This window comes from Scyliorhinus torazame, chromosome 4 (genome assembly GCF_047496885.1).
Source record: "Scyliorhinus torazame isolate Kashiwa2021f chromosome 4, sScyTor2.1, whole genome shotgun sequence".
Taxonomy (NCBI): Eukaryota; Metazoa; Chordata; class Chondrichthyes; order Carcharhiniformes; family Scyliorhinidae; genus Scyliorhinus; species Scyliorhinus torazame.
Window position 1 is genome coordinate 188,064,314 of NC_092710.1, and position 20,133 is coordinate 188,084,446.

Genomic DNA, 20,133 nt, shown 5'->3' on the forward strand with positions numbered 1-20,133 from the left:
GCCTCTGATAAGTGCTTTTTTGTGAAGGAGGCTGGATTGTTTTTTATTTGGTTGTGTCACTTGCAGCCTGGTGACCTTCTCCTGGGACTCAAAATCAATATCAAAACTCAGAAGTGAAGCCTTCAGAGTGTCCTTGTAAGACTTCCTTTGTCCACCATGAGAGTGCACCCCAGCTTCAAGCTCTCCATAGAAGATTTGCTTTGGTGAGCAAGTATCAAGCATTCTGGCAAGATGATCTTTCCAACTCACTTATGACTGTCTCAATAGCATGTGGATGCTTGGCATGCCAGTTTGGGTTAGCGCCTCAGTGTCTGATACTCTGTCCAGCCATCTCATTTTCAGAAGCTTCCAAAGACAATGAAAGTGGTTGAACCTCTTGGTATGGCGCTGGTAAACAGTCCAAATATCGCATGCGTAGACCAGAGTGGACACAGCTATTGCTCTATAGACTTTAAGTTTGGTAGGCACACTTGCTCCTCTTCATTCCCAGGGTTCAAAGTCTGCTGAAAGCTACACTTGTTTTGCCAATTCTTGCATGTGTCTCATCATCAATTCAGACAGGTTGAGAGAGTGTGCTGCCAATATAGAAGAACAATAGTCTGCCATACAGATTTTTATCAAGTCTAGCAAGGTTTGGCCATTGCCATTTATCCTTTCTGCATGTGTTGATTGTTGTTAGTGGATGTTTTCAAGGGTTCAATTCAGATTACCCCTTGGAGTCCTCCGAATTTAAGAAGTGACCTTTTAGGTTTGACTTTTGATGCCCAATGTCAGCATTAAGTGTTCATTGCTGACAGATTCTGGTCATGGACTGAAACCCTTGACTTGAAATAGGACTTTCCTGCAGCAGGTTGGTACATGACTTCAGTTATCTCTGAGCTGATTGTGAGTCTGAAATTGCCGTGTACATAGGAGAACCAGTCCGTGTTACATTGTACATCTAGCTCTGAACTCACAGTCATTGGCAAGCAGAAAATCACAAAATATGTCCTTGGTGACCGTGGCCTTTGCCACCCCTTCCACCTGAAGGTATTTTCAGTACTTCCTCCAAGGAGGATGGACTGCTTGTGCCTACAAACCCCGTAGAAAAAAACACAGCCATGGTAAAGAGGCAGCCGGAGATGCTATTTTTTATGATGTGGACAATGTTGGCAAGATCACATTTACAACTCACCCCTAAATCAATTCTGTTTACAATTGGTGGCTTCAGAATGCATTAAAATCAATCCCATACTATAAAACCTGATTCATGAGTTAATCAAACCAGGTAGGGATTGCAGGCTTCCTTCCATGCAGGACATTAGAAAACCAGAGTACATAGAACATACAGTGCAGAAGGAGGCCATTCGGCCCATCGAGTCTGCACCGACCCACTTAAGCCCTCACTTCCACCCTATCCCCGTAACCCAGTAACCCCTCTTAACCTTTTTTGGTCCTTAACAGACTGGCAGCTTTCATGGTAAGTATTTTTCCCAGTGCTAGTCTGGGAAACTACCGTCTGTGTTGAATTCTGTTTCAAATTGTGTCATGGTGGAATTTGAATTTACAAACATCTGGGTTGCTGACCCAACACCTTCACCAGTACAAAAAGTTTTGATTTCACTATTGCCTCCGAGTTAAACATGAGGGCTTTTGATCTTCATATCAGTAGCTCTGATACACAGTGACAAAATATCTATGGTGATGGGCAATGTTTTTATCACAAGAGCTTATCTCCAAAGGGGAAATTCCCAGGAATGATGTTCCTTTGAGTGTGGCTTTCTTGGTAGTTTGTAAATGTCACCATTTCCATGGTGCTGTAAATTAACGGTGAATTATGACTTTTCTCCTCATTAGTGGCATTATTCTGTTGGAGTTATTCCAGCCTTTGATGGTCATTGTATTGAGACCATAACTAATTAGAAGCTTTTTAAAATTAATCTAGAAGAACAAGTCTGCCATACAGATTTTTATCCAATCTAGCAAGGTTTGGCCATTGCAATTTATCCTTTCTGCATGTGTTGATCGTCGTTACTGGATGTTTTCAAGGGGTTTAATTCCGATTATCCTTTGGAGTCCTCAGAATTTAAGAAGTGACCTTTTACATTTGACTTTGACGCCCAGTGTCAGCATTAAGTGTTCCCAGCTCAGTTATAACAAGGCCAAGTCAAGAAAAAGGTCCCTTTTTTTGCCCTGAAAGGAAAATAATTAAGTTTTGGTAATTCAAATTTACAAATTTTTAATAATATAGGGTAGGCTAATTCAGTCGATCGGCATACACTGGTTATGTGATTCAATCGAGTAATTTGTGTTAATTGGATAGTGTGTTGCTGAAGTACAAAGAACAAAGAAAAGTACAGCACAGGAACAGGCCCTTCAGCCCTCCCAGCCTGCGCTGACCATGCTGCCCGTCGAAACAAAAATCTTTTACAATTCCGGGATCCGTATCCCTCTATTCCCATCCTATTCATGTATTTGTCAAGATGCCACTTAAACACCACTATCGTCCCTGCTTCCACCACCTCCTCCGGCAGCGAGTTCCAGGCACTCACTACCCTCTGTGTAAAAAGAAACTTGCCTCGTTCATCTCCTCTAAACCTTGCCCCTCGCACCTTAAACCTATGCCCCCTAGTAATTGACCCCTCTACCCTGGGAAAAAGCCTCTGACTATCCACTCTGCCTATGCCCCTCATAATTTTGTAGACCTCTATCAGGTCGCCCCTCAACCTCCTTCGTTCCAGTGAGAACAAACCAAGTTTATTCAACCTCTCCTCATAGCTAATGCCCTCCATACCAGGCAACATCCTGGTAAATATCTTCTGCACCCTCTCTAAAGCCTCCACATCCTTCTGGTAGTTTGGCGACCAGAATTGAACACTATATTCCAAGTGTGGCCTAACTAAGGTTCTATACAGCTGTATCCTCCACCGTCAGTTACCATGCCCTAAGAGGGTGTTGGTGACCAAGGGCTTAATTGGATTGACCTTTGATTATGCTTGGCAAAGTACTGCAGTGATATGCCATTACCTTTAGCAGTATGGCTGACCAGAAAACTCTCCCATGCTTTACAGCCTACTATCATACATATTGGAATTTGATTTACAGGCTGACAATCAACCTGTTTGGTCACTTTATGCGCATATCTTCCATGACCATCAAGTCCTGAAGTGGCACTTGAACATAGAACCTCTGGCCCAGAGGTAGGGAAGGTACTACTGCACCATAAAACCTCCCTTCCTCACGTACAACATTACAAGTTGTGCCTTGTCTCACTTTAACAAGTCTGTTTAGAAATAGCCAAGATTAAATCCTCAGTGCAGTTTTCTATCAGAGATAACATGTCCTTAAAGCTTAGACTGAAGAGACATTTGAGATTAGTGTAAATTTTAATGATTGAACCGGTATTCTTTGGGGCACTTTGGCCTAAATATTGGATTTTATGGAACAACATATCTGTAAAGAAATAACTTTTAAAGTATTTTATTTTCAGAAACAATCGTACGGTACAAAACGTCGGCTAGTTGGAAATTTTGCAAATGGCCTCCCTAATACAATAATGGTACCAGTGTGGGAAGCTACAACAATTACAAGAAAACAGTAAGTCTCAGAGCTTCGTTTTCAATGAGAAAAATAAACAACTAAACTATTATAATACCCCCATGGGTGTGATTATACTTTAGATTTTGAAAATGTATTTTGTCTATATAATGTACAAATCTCTTGTGGGACTTGGGATATTTATCTATGTTGCTGACTGATATATCAGTTCAAGTTTTGTTTTATAGAAACATAGAAAATAGGAGCAGATGGAGGCCATTTGGCCCTTCGAGCCTGCTCCACCATTCATTATGATCATGGTTGATCATCCAACTCAATAGCCTGATCCTGCCTTCCACTCGTATCGTTTGATCCCCTTCGACCAAATGGTATATCTTAATTCCTTCTTGAAAACATACAATATTTTGGTCTCAACTATTTTCTGTGGTAGCGAATTGCACAGACTGACCACTCTCTGGGTGAAGAAATTTCTCCTCATCCCTGTCATAAACGGTCCACCCCGTATCCTCAGACTGTGATCCCTGGTTCTAGATACCCCCATCATCGGTAACGTCCTTCTTGCATCTACCCTGTCTAGTCTTGTTAGAATTTTATAGGTTTCCATGCGATCCCCTCTCATTCTTCTGAGCTGCAGCGAATACAATCCTAACCGATTCAATCCCTCCATACATCTGTCCTGCCACCCCAGCAATCCGTCTGTTAAACCTTCCTTGCACTCCCTCTAGAACAAGAACATCCTCCTCAGATAAGGAGACCAAAACTACACACAATATTCCAGGTGTGGCCTCACCAAGGCCCTGTATAATTACAGCACGACAGCCCTGCCCCTGTATTTGAAAATCTCGCTACGAAGGCTAACATACCATTTGCCTTCTTTACTGTCTTCTGCACCTGCATACTTACCTTCAGAGACTGGTGCATGAGGACACCTGTTGCACATTCCCCTCTCCTAATTTATGGCTATTCAGATAATAATCAGCTTCCATTTTTGATACCAAAGTGGATAACTTCCATTTATCAAAATTATACTGCATCTGCCATTCATTTGGCCAATCACTCAACGTGCCCAAATCACACAGGGATCTCTGCATCCTCCTCACAGCTCACCCTCCCACCCAACTTTGTGTCATCTGAAAATTTTGAGATATTACATTTAGTACCCCCACATAAATCATTAATATATAGTGAATAGCTGGGGTCCCAACACTGATCCCTGCAGTACCCCACTAGTCACTGCCTGCCATTTGGAAAAAGACCCTTATAAGTGCAGAGAAGTATGTGAACAATTTCACAAAATTTGTGAGGCATTGTGATGCCCATGGATGCATTTATTGCTCTCCTTTCTCTTGTATAAACTTACCTATTAGTGCTATCTTTCATTTGTATTTCACATGTAAAAGTGTCACTCCTGCTCCTCCTGGATCCACAAGATGGTGTTTTTTAACCAAGTTGGAGGTCTTTGGTGAATCCTGAAACCCCCAATGTCTGCCCCCTCATAGTGACTAATTTCCCAAAGGAGTTATTTAACGGACATTAGGTTTCTAATTTATTAATCGAGTGGCTTATGGCTGGAGGGCAGAGAAGAGGAATTGAAAGAGATAAAATGGTAGGATGGAGTGGGGTGGTGGGCATGTTTATAAATTAGTGTGAACATTTTAAATTCAGTATGTTGGTGGGGGGATGGTGGGGCATGGGAGGAATGGACCCTACAAAGGTTGGTGAGAGTAGAGATCATAGACATGTGAGCCATGATTGAGGACAGCAGAATGTTAGACTAGTTCGAATTAATGTAATGTGGAATTCAGAAGGCTGGTGAGGCCCATCATTCGTCCCATCAACTGCTGAGGCAAGCAAAGCATTATGCTGTTTGAGGTTGCAGCAACAGAATTGAAAGAGACATGGAGGGATTTGAGGGCAAGAATAAGGATTTTAACTAAATGCATTGGGTTAAGGAGAAATAAGTGTGGATCAACAAGAACAAGCTTTCAGTAGTGGTATGGAGCAATAAGGATGCAGGCAGGAAGTGGAAGGCAAGTGGTTTTGTGATCAGTAAGAAATTAGGTTTGACAACTGATTAGGGTAAAGCAGTGATACAAAAGCAAAGTCCTGTGGGTGATAGAAATATGAAAAACAAAAATAAGTGCTGGAAGTACTCATCAGGTCAGGCAGCATCTGTTGAGAGAAACTGCCGGCAGAATTCTCACATCCTGGGACTAAGTCCTGTGGTGGGGCAGGAATGTGGAGCGTTTCCCACTCCGGAGGCTGGCAGGAAAACACCAAATCTTCTGGCACAACTTCATTAATTATGCAACTGGGTGTTTTGCATTGTATTCCGTGGCAGGGCAGGCCTGATGGCACATAGCCTGCCGTCCTATCCGCACATCATATTGAAAAGGTGCATCACGTCGTTCTGGGGTCTAGGGGTCCAGGGTTGCCGGCAGTCTCCATCCGGAACTCTGGAGGCATCCCCGGGCTTTGTTCAGGGGAATCCGTCATCTTCACATCACAGTGTTTCAGATGTGTTTCACACCGGCTTATTTTCCTGCTGCCGCTGCGGAGAATTGGGTGCGAGTGGTTGGACCTTCTGTTGCATCCCATTAGCAGGATGCAGATGAGTTTCACATCAGTGATCAGCAGGTTTCCTGTTATGCACTGGCAGGCAACAGTGGAAAATACCATTGGCAATTCACACTGGCGCAAAATCAATATTTCGGGCTCCCACCGAGTTCCCCCGCTCCTGACCACCATTGAACCCACCAGTGGGGGCTTGGGAGAATTCCATCCAGACTTAACGTTTCAGACATTTAGGGTTAAGCAGAATTTGAAAAGTGTAAGTAGCTGGGGAGAGAGGAGGATTTTGGGTAGTGGCGGAGAGATGGAGCTGCACCTTATCTGCACATGTATGGAAGCTGATTCCATGCCTGTGAATAATGTCATTGAAGAGCAATATGTAACCATGACATAGGAGGAGGCCATGAGAGAACTTGACAGCACTCTTGAGATGACCATCTATGGATAAGTAAAATTATTGCTGAAGGTTTGTCAGTACTGATGGGAGTAGAACCAAACATGGTTTGTGGAATTTGACTGTTGCTAACTTTTGGTTGGTTCAATTGGCTCTGTTTTATAACCTTTGCTCTCGAATCGCCAGGTATCTTTATGATACCGCCACGAGGTTCAAGTTCAAGTAATGATCAATAACTCAACACACCAATTAGTGAGATTCAAATCAAAGCACATTTATTATACACAGTAATCGCTACTCATGCACAAATTCTACGTCTAAGCTACTTCTACAACTAACAGGCCTATACGTAACTTCGGACTGGCCCACCAGGTATGGGGAACAAATGGCCTTTCGTTCGGAATCTGAAACTGCGGGCTTCAAAGCCGGTATGGACTGGTAGCTTGGAGCGCCTATCTCGTAGCAAGCGTCGACTTGAGACATACTTCAGGGATGTGGCAGCTTGGACCGTTCACTCTCAGGGGTTGCGTTGCGGAGTGACCCGGTCAAGGAGAACGATTTGAACTTGGGGCTTAACGTTTATAGTCCCCAGGGACTTCCTGCCTTTCGGGGCGGACCCTGTACTTGGTTCTAGGTGATTGGACTTCGTTCCAATCGCTTGGTTCGATTTTTCCAATACTGGAGCGGTTCCCTGATCGATGGGCGGTCTTGAGGTGTTCATTAACCCCTTTTGTGTTGGCTCCTGCTGGCGCCGGGAAGTCTGGCTTAGTTTTGTGTGTCCCAAATGTTGCTATTGTTACCGGGGATTGCTCATTAGTATGTAGATGGCTGCTACATTATTATGCTGATGGTCGCTGGTATCGATGCTGTCTGGGCTTTTGCAGAGTTAAATACACAGCAAACCAGCACCTGCTGGTTTCTGCCTGTGTTGGCTGAATTTCCCTTCAGCCTTTGCCGTTCGCCATTTTAAATCGGGACTTGGCCAATTCAGGTGGCTACAGCCCTCCTTGTGATCCTAACGCGAAGCATGAAGGATCACATAACTGCGTTACTTTCCATTCCCTGACCTGGCGAGCACTCTTCTATGGCCTCTGCACTGACCATAACTATGCAAAAACTTTTTAACTGACAATTGTAAGACATGCATTACAAAACAAGAAAATCGGAACCTCTAACTATCCTTAATAAACTACACTCACTCAAATATTTCATCACACTAACTTCCTAAACTATACAAACAAAATCATAGCAGTTTTATACACATTTTCCTGGCTTGGCAGTCAAGCTCAGGATCATACAATTGCTCATGAACATTTCTTTATTTACAACAAATCGCAAATGAATGCTCTTTATTATAGATCGCGGGGGTCGGGGGTCTGGTCGTATCCGAAAATAGGGGATCTGATCCTATATACCGAGGTGCGAGCTCTCCTTCTCCATTTTCTCAGACGAATAGTCTGCGCGATGCAGCAGAGTATCGCCAACACCAATAAGGATTCTATCACGTAGGACGGAATACCAGGTTATAAACCTGTCACACCAAGATGGTGTGTCGCTTGTGACTGGGCTCTGGGTACTGTGGGGGAGTGAATCATTAACGGCTGGGGGAGTTTGAGGTCAGGGGGTTCGCGTTCACGCGCAACCAAATGTCCATTATAACGATGATAATCCGGAGGATGTCCTCATGGTTCTTCTTCTTTCACTTCTCTTCTCTTCTCCGGTCCTGGAGCTTCAGGACTTCTGTGTGATCAAGCATAGTGTCTGTTACTATCTTGGTTTAACATCTCGTATGATAGCCTGTCTGTCCTTTAGTACCAATTACTCCCTTTATAATTGGTCACTATGTGTGACTCCCTCATTTTCTTTTTAAAAAAAAAACGAATTTCAGGACAAGACACACTTACAAATACTGAACCAGTGCGAGCCGTCTCTCAGACTGTGTGGTTTACCATCCAAATGTTTGAGGATGTAAATAGCAGAGGGTTGGCAACCTAAGGGTTACCTGAAACAAAACAAAACTTTTTTTTTTGAACCAAAAGTTTCCAAAATGAGGTGCGTATGGGCCGCGACGGGTAAGAGTTGGATGGAGTCCCCGGGTAGGACGGCGACCAATGCCGTGTGTGCCCTACCCGAGCATAGCTGACCAGAGGGGGGTTCCCAGGCAGGGCGGGTCCCAAGCCGTTTCGCCACTGCCTGAGCAACCAACAAGAACAGGTAAGAAATGTAGTCATCGTGGGGGGTTGCCGTATTGGTTCTTCCCTCGAACCAGAAGAGCAGTTATGAACGGGCGCCTGGCAAGCTGTCAGCAGACAAACTAGTTCCTCTGAACTAGCATCTGGCCAAACTAGTTTCTCTGACTGCCAGTGTGCGTCAGAGGGGTGGTGGCGTGGGGCCGTGGAAAAAACGTTCTGGTCTGAAATACATCATTTAACAAAACACTACAAACAACATAAAACATGCTGCAGGTTCCATCAGAAAGGACACAGTTTTCTCCCAAGCGGTTCCTTTTCAAACATCATCTGGACACCTCAGTTATCGGTTGCGAACAGGGTCGCAAAGGGGTTCTCGTTTTGGGAGTCAGACTCAAGGTTGTCATCTTCTCCCGGATGCCAAACTCTTGAATGTATCTGGGCTGATAGGGCTGCTTGGTATGATTTCGGATCGCTCTCGTCATTCCGGACGAGTCTGTACGAATTATCTCTGTGCCAATAGGTGGTGTCTAGTTGTGTGGGGACGGAATCGGGGTCGTCATTGTAGGTCGGTGGTCGGTGGTGGGGTTTGTTTGGGAAAGTGATCGTGAAGGGATCACTCGAATCGTGGTCAGATTCGCTGGGTGTGGGTCCTGTTGCATGGGGATAGTAGGGAGGCGTGCTGTGGCTATCGTCCGAGTCACAGTCGCTGTCTCTGCTGCTGCAGTCTGTGGGCGTTACGGGGCGGAGTGTATAGTTCGGGGGTGGAGTCGAGGTTGAGTCCGTGGCTGGGCTGGACGTGTTGGGGGATGGTAGGGTTACGTTGGCTGTGGGCGGGGTGTGGTGTGCTGCATCGAGCATGATGTGGTGTGCATGATTCGACTGTGTTCTATATGCCTTCAGCTGGTTGATATGGAACCACGCAGTCTTTCCATTGGGGTACTTTATTTTGTAGATGGAAGGGTTTACTTTGTCCGCAATGGAGTACAGACCCGAGTACTTTGGTGACAGGAATGTGCTGGGGTTGTATACGGAGAGCATGACTTGCTGTCCTACACTGAACTCAATCGCATGGAGTCTTATCGAAACAGGCCTTGCTCTGTTTCTTTCTTGTGCCCAATTTCACTGCGGCTGCTAGCTGAGCTGTTTTAACATTCTCTACTAATTATTTGACTGCGTTCTCGTGTGTGAGGTCCGTCACTTCGGGGCTGGTCAAGTCTAAACCTAATAAAAATTCTGTGCCTTTCATGGGGCGTCCGGTCATGAGAGTGTGTGGGGTGTAACCTGTGGATGTGGAAACTGTATTTCGCAAAAACATCAGCGCAAAAGGGAGGACTGAGTCCCAAGTGGTGTTGTTTTGCTGGACCATTTTTCTGAGGGTGGATTTTAGGGTCCGATTCATGCGCTCCACAATACCACTCGACTGTGGGTGGTATGCAGTGTGGAATTTTTGGGTAATGCCAAATATCGTGAGGACGTTCTTCATGACACGTCCCGTAAAATGGGAACCTTGGTCGGATCAATGCTGCGGGGGAGTCCCCATCTTGTAAAGATGTGGTGGGTCAAAATCTTGGCTGTGGTCTTTGCAGTGTTTGTTCTGGATGGGAATGCTTCCACCCATTTTGTAAACGTGTCTATCACTACGAGTACATATTTGTAACCATTCCTGCAAGGGGGCAATGGTCCTATAAAATCAATCTGGAGGTTAGTCCAGGGGCCATTAACGGGTCCGGTGTGACTGAGTTGAGCCTTTTTGGCATATCTGTCCGGATTATTCTGGGCACAGATCAGACAATTCTCAGCGTAGTGAGTAACATCTTCTTTTAAACTCGGCCACCAGCAGAGCTGCCTGAGGTGGGCTGTAGTGGGATCGATTCCCTGATATCCATGACTGTCATGGAACAAACAAATCAGTTGGTTCCTGTCCTGTGCAGGAACCACATAAAGGGTGTCTTTTAACACCACACCGTCATGTGTGGTCAGTGTATTCTTAAACCTCTCGTAGGGTGCTGGATAGTTTCCTTTTAAAATCTCCCTGAGATTGCTGTCCTGCTTCTGGGCCTGCACTAAATCCTCGATCTTAGTCCGCGAGACCTGAACTGCACTCACTGGTGCGCTTTCGGGGGGTGTCCAAAAATATCCATGCCTGGAACCTGCTTTAGCCAGTGCGTCGGCTTTTACATTTCCAGCGGGGGAGGAACGATGGTGACTTCGAACTTTGACTATCCCAAAAGTCCTGTTCTGAGCTCTCTCTAAAATGTGACGGAGCAATGGGGCTGAAGGGAGGGGTTTTCCATCTGCGGAAACAAATCCTCTTGCTTTCCACAGGGGTAGGAATTCCATAAGGCTGTTGCAGACATAGAGGCTGTCCGAGAATATGTCTGCTGGGCTGGGGAAGGAATCTGGGTGTTCCACTATGTATGCGATGGCCGCAAGTTCTGCTGCCTGCGCGCCTAAATGTCCTGGAAGTTTTATTGCTATTTCTTCTAGGGCGCGTCCCTGCGCGTCCTCGACATAAATACCGCATCCTGTTATGCGCTTCCCTTCTAATATTGTGGAAGATCCATCCACATATATCTTTATGGGTTCGCACGTGTCTGTGTGCTTGGGGCTCTGGGTTGAACTACCTATCTTTCTGGGGGGGGGGTTTTCGCAATAAAGAGTCCTGTGTTGTGGTGTGGAGAGATAATTTCACATTCATGGGGGGTTCCGGGGTACTGTTGGTTGTCGGCTAAAAAGGTGTGGGTCTTTGTCCTTTTAACAGTGATGTCCCATCCCTGCAAAAGAAGGATCCATCTAGCTGCTCTTATTTGACTGACAGTACCGTCCTTAAGTCGTCCGTCCAGTAAAGGTTGGGTGGGGGTGTGTTCCGTGAGGATTGTGATGGGGTTCAGTCCGGTAATGTACGAAAAATACTGCCCAGAATACGGCGAGCAGGTGCCTCTCACAGGCTGAAAATCCCTGCTCCACAGCATCTAAAACTCTGGAGGCATAAGCCACGGGCCTTAGCTGTTCGTGCCATTCCTGAAGGAGCACGGCCGAAAGGGCTCTGTGCTTGCTACCTCTATAGCGTAAGGGGAAAGAAGGTTTGGAACTTGTAGTGCGGGGGCTGCTATGAGTGCTTGTTTCAACGCATCCACAACATCCGTATGCTGCGTAAGCCATTCCCAGGGGGCTCCTTTCTTTAGGAGGTCTGAGAGGGGTGCTGCCTTGCTGGCGAAACCGTCAATGTGGTTTCGGCAGTAGCCAACCAGTCCTAAAAACGACCGGAGGGCTGAAACGTTCTGGGGAAGGGGCAATTTAGCAATCGAGTCAATCCTTTTCTGCTCGATCTCGCGTTTACCATGTGTGATAATTGTACCTAAATATAATCACCTTATCTTCCAAAATCTGGGCCTTTTTGCGGTTAACTTTACAACCAATTGAATGTAAGAGTTCCAAGAGTTCGGACAGAAGCTCGATGTGCTCTTCCTTGGTGTCTGTCTGCAGTAGTAGGTCATCTACGTACTGGACCAGACATTCGGGGCGAGAGAATTTGGCTCAACCATTTGCCAGCTGTCGGTGGAAAATGGAGGGCGAGTTGTGGAATCCTTGTGGAAGGCATGTCCACGTGTACTGTTGGTTTTTAACGGTGAAGGCAAATTTGTACTGGCATGCTTTTGCCAATGGAATGGACCAGAATCCATTACTGATATCCAAAACCGTAAAGCATCGGGAATTGAGTCCCTGTTTGAGCATGGTCTCGGGACATGTTGCTACCGTGGGAGCTGCTGCGGGGGTGATTTTGTTGAGTTCTCGGTAATCGATGGTCAGTCGCCATGATCCATCGGGCTTTCTTACTGGCCAAATCGGGGCATTATTAGTGGAGACTACTGATCTAAGTGCGCCCTGCTCTAATAAGCTGTCTAGTACCTTTGCGATTTCTCCCTCTGCCTCTTGGGGAAATCCATACTGTTTTTGGGGTCTAGGGTCAGGTCCTGTGATTGTACGGAACCAGTCATCCTTCCACAGTCGTGTTTGTGGGTCGCGAATGCTGTCCTGTTCTTTTGTAAAACTGCCCTAACCTGCTTGTCCGTGCTAAGCGTGGTCGGGTTAAACCAAAACTCGCCTACTGCACTAATTTTGTTCGCGTATTTACCTATGTTGAGCGTTGCGGGGGCTCTTACGGATTTTGCCATTTTCCAGACACATTGGTTGACTGGATCAAATGATAGGTTGTGGGAATTCATGAAATCGATTCCCAGAATGCGTTCTGCTGTGTGGGGCAGATCGACTAAGACTACGGGGTGCTTGGTGGTGATGGTGCCGATTTGAATGGGTACAGGGGCTGTGATGTGTCCCTGCTGTGTGTGGCCTGTAAAGCCGCTGAGGGCGATAGTGGCTGTAGTGGGCCACGTGTCCTTTTGGAACATGGTGGAGGAATTTATTGTGGTGCGGGACCCTCCTGTGTCCCATAGAAATTCAATGGGCTGTCCCCGTATTTTCGCTGCAACTACCGGTCGTCCGGACCTATCCCAAAGGGTGTTGCAGACCCAACTGGGGGAGCCCGAACACCGTCAGTCCTTTCCGGTCAGGTCCGTCTGATCCGAACGGGTGCTAACACTTGAATGGGCTCTGTCTTATTCTTACCTAGAGTGCCGTCTGCTGGGCTCTCTGTGGCTTTCGTGGGGCATTGCACTCACTTGCAAAGTGTCCCAACTGTCCACAGTTGTAACACTCCTGAAACTTATGTGGGGGGCTGTTCTTTCCTTCATTTACCCATGCGGGGTTCTGGTGTGATTTTACTGCTTGTATGTCTGCGTCGGCCTGCTTTTCTTCGGGATTTTTAACTGCGGGTTTGTTTTGTACAGAATTCTCCCAAGTGCGGGACAATCTTTTTACTACCCATTTTTCATTAGGAGCCTCCTCTGAATGATCATAATTCGCGCACGCTTTCTGTCCTGTTTCTGTGGCATGGGAGGTAAGGGTGCGGGTCCATTTGGCCATGTTGTCTGGGGACAAATGGGTGCGGGCTAAGTCTCCGAAAACTGCTGCAAAATGGATCGACAGGCGTCCAGCAAACGCTGTGGGGTGCTCGGTTTTCTTTTGCCTGCATTTGTTGAGGCCATCTACGGGGTCACCCCGGTTATACCCGATCGCGTCCAGGATCGCGGTATGCATTTCTGCAAGGGTGCCTCCTCCTACATTCTGTGGGTCGGGAAGGGCTGCTACGACCGAAGGGTCTAAACTTACAACTGTGAGCTTTACATGCTCTCGCTCATCCAGGCTGTACATGGTCGCCTGCTGCTTTACTCTGGCAAAGAAATGGTGGGGGTCTGAGGTGGGGAGGAACGGTGTGATTTTGTTGCACGCGTCCCATAATTGGATCACTGTTAAGGGGGTGGTATGCAAAATTCCGTGTCGTCTGATGTGGCTGTGCGGTGGGTGGTTACTGGGTTCATTGGAGCCTGAACTATCTGCTCTGTGGGGCGTTGGGGCGCTTTCCTCTTTTGTGGCTTTCCCTGCGCACATGTTCCCTGAACATAACTCTGCGCTGTCTCGTTTAACTCTTCCCAATCAGGGCCGTCTTCCTCATCTAACTTTGCTCCGAAGGTTTCCTGGAATCCTTTCTGAACTGAAAGCAGAGATTGCAGTTCTGCAATCTGCTTCCGGCACTTTGCGTGGTCTAGTGAGCTTTGTCTTTGCTCCGTGGTGGCAGCATGGCGTGCTCTTAATGCTGCCTTCAGGTCACTACACTGCCTCTGCAATGTCTCTACCTGCTTTTCGGTTTCCTCTCTTACCAGGACTGCATGTTGCGTATCCTGATAGGCCTTTTCATACTGGGACTGGAAGCTGCTTAAGTGCGCCAGACAAGACTGGTGAGCCCACTTGGCATCATCCACCTCTCCATCTTTTGCTTCCAACTTCCTCCTCAACTCTAGGTTCTCTCTCTCTACCTCACTTACATTGACCTTACTCATTCGACGTATGCCTTCTATCTCTTTCCGGAGCATCCTAACGACCTCTTCTGTGCCTCGCAACTGTGCCAAGCAGGACACGATTGCCATCGGCTTGCGAGCTTTTCCTAAGCTCTTTTTGTGAATCTCACTCAGGTTCTGCCACCAAGCATGTCCTATACTCCCGGGACCTGTTTCCTCGTTGCTACAGAATTCGCTCCAAAGGGGCCATTCTTTACCTTTGAGGTACTTCCTGATTTCTTCCTCCCATACGGGACACTGTCCTACTCTACTGCTGCTGGTCGCTGCGACCGCAAATTCCTCTGGGTTCACGAGGCACTGCCTTGCCTGCATTGCCATATTTCTTATCTGAATGCTTCCTTTAAATTAGGAACAGGGGGACTAAGGCGGTGCTGTAAATTACGGGTACTGCTTTCGCTAATTTCTGAAATACAAACTCCCGACAGTTTTGTCGCAACAAAAAATCTATCAGTATTACGTTATAGCCCTGTTAGTTACACATGCATACACACACTTCCGAATTATGAGGATTGATCAGAACTGCTTGAACACTTGTGGTTTTCTGTTCCCAACTGGATCTCTAATTCAAATTTTTGGGTTCTCACGGAGTGGTTAAGCCACTTCTAGATCGGGTCCCACCAGAGTCGGCAGTAATATGTTGCTAACTTTTGGTTGGTTCATTTGGCCCTGTTTTATAACCTTTGCTCTCGAGTCGCCAGGTATCTTTATGATACCGCCACGAGGTTCAAGTTCAAGTAATGATCAATAACTCAACACACCAATTAGTAAGATTCAAATCAAAGCACATTTATTATACACAGTAATCTCTACTCATGCACAAATTCTACGTCTAAGCTACTTCTATAACTAACAGGCCTATACTTAGCTTCGGACTGGCCCACCAGGTCAGGGGAACAAATGGCCTTTCGTTCGGAATCTGAAACTGCGGGCTTCAAAGCCGGTATGGACTGGTAGCTAGGAGCGCCTATCTCGTAGCGAGCGTCGACTTGAGACTTACTTCAGGGATGTGGCAGCTTGGACCATTCAGTCTCAGGGGTTGCTTCGCGTTGCTGAGTGACCCGGCCAAGGATTTGAACTTGGGGCTTAACTTTTATAGTCCCCAGGGGCTTCCCGCCTTTCGGGGCGGACCCTGTACCTGGTTCTAGGTGATTGGACTTTGTTCCAATTGCTTGGTTCGATTTCTCCAATACTGGAGCGGTTCCCTGATCGATGGGCGGTCTTGAGGTGTTCGTTAACCTCTTTTGTGTTGGCTCCTGCTGGCGCCGGGGAGTCTGGCTTAGTTTTGTGTGTCCCAAATGTTGCTATTGTTCCCGGGGATTGCTCATTAGTATGTAGATGGCTGCTACATTATTATGTTGATGGTCGCTGGTATCGATGCTGTCTGGGCTTTTGCGGAGTTAAATACACAGCAAACCTGCTCCTGCTGGTTTCTGCCTGTGTTGGCTGAATTTCCCTTCAGCCTTTGCCGTTCGCCATTTTAAATCGGGACTTGGCCAATTCAGGTGGCTACATGACATGGGAGAGAAGTGATGGAGGAGGATGGAGCGGCCAATCATGTGTAACAACATGAAGAGGCAGAGGAGAATAAGGGGGGATAACATATTTATGTTAAAAGACAGAAATTATGTAATTTGTTAATTATACCAAGATTGTCTCAGTTTGCAGGGTGGAAAACAGACTGAACGGATTTAAATGGAAATGGTGACAGATGTGAGTGTGTAGATGGCTGACAACAATTATTTGTTGCCTTAGAGTAAAAGGTGTTTAAATACGGGACAATATATATTTTTTCATATTTGGAGAGGTCTAGAAATAGACATTTTGAGGTGGCACAGTGGTTAGCACTGCTGCCTCACTTCTCCAGGCCCCGGGTTCAATTCCGGCCTCAGGTGGCTGTCTGTGGAGTTTGCACTTTCTCCCTGTGTCTGCGTGGGTTTCCTCCGGGTGCTCCGGTTTCCTCCCACAGTCCAAAGATGTGCAGGTTAGGTGGGTTGGCAATGCTAAATTGTCTTTTAGTGTCCAAAAGGTTAGGTTGGGTTACGGGGAATAGGGTGGAGGCGTGGGTTTAAATAGGGTGCTCTTTCCAAGGGCCTCCTTCTGCACTGTAAATTCTATGATGCTACATGATGGCAATTCTCAAGGCGAGGAAAATCGTGGGTGTGCAAAGAGAGTAATTAAAGATGGAAATTGGAGAAAGGAAGGGTATGTGTGACCATGAGATGGGCATGGTGAAGTCTGCAAGAGTAAATGGGAGGTGCGGATTGGGTTAAAAGAGGAGTTGGTTGGGGCAACTTGAGCAGATAATCCAAATGTTGAAAATATAAATATCCAATAACTCCATAATTTATTTTCTGATATTTACAATGTACTTATTGTCAAGATAGGAAAGTACATAACTGAACTACTAAATACAACTTTTTATGTTCCAACAGTCGGGAGGAACATCACTCTCCTTGGGTATTTCCACATTGGATGCCTTCAATGCAAGACTGGAGTTTTCTTTCTCAAAGGTAATAACTTTACAAATTATTGTTGATGAAGAACTCCATGTAATATATTAAACCTATTAAGTCACTCCTTTCTAAAGTTGAGACTTGACTGAGAACTGGTAGTAAAACTATCTACATGTTTATGCATTTACATTTACAGCTGAGTCACAATATTCTATTTCAAAATGCTTTGAGAGTCGCATTGTCAACAGTTTTTATGGGTTCTGTACATTAAACTAACTTGAAATACCTACTAAACTTGTAGATGGGTGGTGATAGGGCTTTCTATGTAAACATCTCATTAACATAAGCAACACTAAATTTAGTAACACCTTACCTGGTAACACATCTACTATTGTGATCTGATGGTTTATGAGGCTAAATGCAGTTAACGTGTAGGATCTCCTATTTTTAAAACGAGAGACGAGGCTCTGGTGGTAGTACGAGATTGAGTTTTATTGCAAAAATCAAGTTAGTACACTTCAAAAACAAAAGAAACAAAAGCTCAGCAGGGCATCAGGAAGAAAACAACTGGAAAGAGGACAATGGCGAAGCGAGAGAGCAACACGTGTGCCAGTGACCTTATACCTGTATGGTTTGATACCGCCCCCCCCCCCCCTTATTTGCCCCCTATTGGTTTACAAGTTTTGAATTATATTTTGACTGTAGTTACAATATTTTTAAAACTTGGTTTTTAACTATTTCCCTACACAGGGAACACCAAGTGTCACCGTGGAGCAACCAGAACGAGCAATGGTGGTGGAGATGAGGAAATGTTCCTTTTGGATTTTTTTTCCTCCAACTGCTCTTTGTGCCTTGGTTCCAGTTCTGCTTTACACCATTGGCCAAATTCCAAACACCACACCTCCCTTTAACCATCACAATTAGATCATGTCTTGATGTTCCAAGCTTAAGGGAATGGCCGCCAAGTTTATGCAACTTGTCCTCAAAATCATTCTGGTAAATCTGTTGTATCCCTACTTTTCCCCCAAAGCCATTATATAAATTCCTGAGGTGAGGTTTGGCGCCAAAATATAAATAGTGCATGCTGGATGGTATCTGACCATGGTCTGTGCAACTGAAATATAATTGTCCTTACTTTTTAATTCAAACCTCCTTGAGTTGACGCCCAATTGAGATAAATGTGAATGCTGGGATATGCCCATGGGAACTTCTGCTAATGACACTGGCAGATTTTCCAGATCAAAAATTGTAATTTTGTAAAATATTGAAGAAAAATTCTGTACACCGTAATTTTTTCAAGGTCCTTCCTTACAACAACCATTTGGCAACAAGGAGTGTGTGGTCTGACCACGTGAATTTGTTTTCTGATAGAATGGGGACATATTCTGGTTTTGGGAATCCAAAGCCTTGTTCTCCTAAACTATTGGCCTTATCAAAGGATCATAGAATGGTAATTTGGCCCATCATGTCCGTGCCTGCTCTCTGCTCGACCCACTTCCCTTGCCTTTCCCCGTAGCCTGACACAATTTCTCTCTATGGGTGCTTATTCAATTTCCTTTTCAATCTGTCTCTGCCATACTCCAAGGCAGTGCATTCCAGATCCTAACCACTTGTTGTACTAAAAACAAATCGCTTAAATTTTTCACATTCTCCCTGTTCTGCATGGGTCTGACACCCGCAACCCAAACATGTGTAGGGCAGGCCATGCTAAATTGTCCCTTAATTGGAAATTTTCTTTTTAATTGCTCACGCTGCCTTTGGTTTCTCCATTCTGTGTAAACTTCTCATGATTTTGAACACATTTTTATCAAATCTACACTTTACTTTCTCTAAGAATCACAATAATATGTATCTGAACTCCCTCATCTTTGAAACTCCTAGCATTTTTCTGCACTCTCTAAAATCTTCACATCCTTTCTAAAGTGGGGCAGAACTGGATACCGTGCTGCAGATGTGATCTAGTGTTTTATAAACATTCCTAATATCTTCCTTAATTTTGTATTCTGTGCCTCTATTTATAAAGTCCAGGATGTGCCTTTTGAATCACTTTCTCATCCTGCCATGCCACTTTCAACAATTTGTGCACATAAAGGCGCAGGCTCTGCTCTTTTATATCTTTAGAATTGTACCCTTTATTTTACATTGCTTCTCTCAATACTCCTACCAAAATGTATTGCTTCACACTTCCTTGCATTTAATTTTATCTGACAAATGTCCACTCATTCCATCAGTCGGTCTATGTCCTCTTGATGTCTATCAGTATCCTCCTTACAGTTCATAATACTTCCAGATTTTGTGTCATTTGCAAATCTTGAAATTGTGCCCATATACTCAAGTTTAGGTTGTTAAAATAGATGTTAAGGTCCGATAGCATCTTTGTATGTAATAAGAACTCTCAAGCAAGTCTGGACTTCTTCAAGTTCAATTTTATTGCGTTCTACAATCATGCCTCCTCCAATTCCACAGTGTCACCTGTACGTGCAGTCTCTCAAACAATATTCAACAATTAAAGCTCCAATTCTAACTTAAACACCGGGGAACATTCGCCCTTTCCTAACAGATTCCTCCTTTTAAAGAAAAATATCTTTAAGTTTAACGTAAATTACCAGAACACAAGTGTTTATTTTTTTCTTTTCTACAATAAATGCACACTATTACCCTTTTATTATTTTTTAAATACCTATCCTCTCATTCTCTTCCTTCAGGGAATAGATGCCCCGTTCTTTTCTTTTCTTTATAAATTTAGAGTACCCAATTCATTTTTCCAATTAAGGGGCAATTTAGCGTGGCCAGTCCACCTACCCTGCACATCTTTGGGTTGTGGGGGCGAAACCCACTCAAACACGGGGAGAATTTGCAAACTCCACACGGACAGTGACCCAGAGCCGGGATCGAACCTGGGACCTCGGCGCCGTGAGGCAGCAGTGCTAATCACTGCGCCACCGTACTGCCCTAAGATGCCCCGTTTTAATAACTCCTTCGAACTAGCCCCTGTTTGCTTCAGTCAGATA

The 20,133-nt window shown here is 45.3% G+C and overlaps 1 protein-coding gene across 2 annotated transcripts in view; it reads left to right on the forward strand.

Moving 5' to 3' along the window:
* Positions 1-20,133, forward strand: part of gtf3c2 (general transcription factor IIIC, polypeptide 2, beta) — a 151,784-nt gene that overhangs the window by 13,333 nt on the left and 118,318 nt on the right. For both annotated transcript variants that reach the window (XR_011940701.1, XM_072499005.1), the window contains exons 4-5: positions 3,470-3,576; positions 17,102-17,179. Coding sequence is in view for 1 of the 2 variants with exons in the window: in XM_072499005.1 (XP_072355106.1) it covers positions 3,470-3,576; positions 17,102-17,179 (185 nt within the window). In the remaining variant the exon portion in view is untranslated. The remainder of the gene's footprint in view (positions 1-3,469; positions 3,577-17,101; positions 17,180-20,133) is intronic.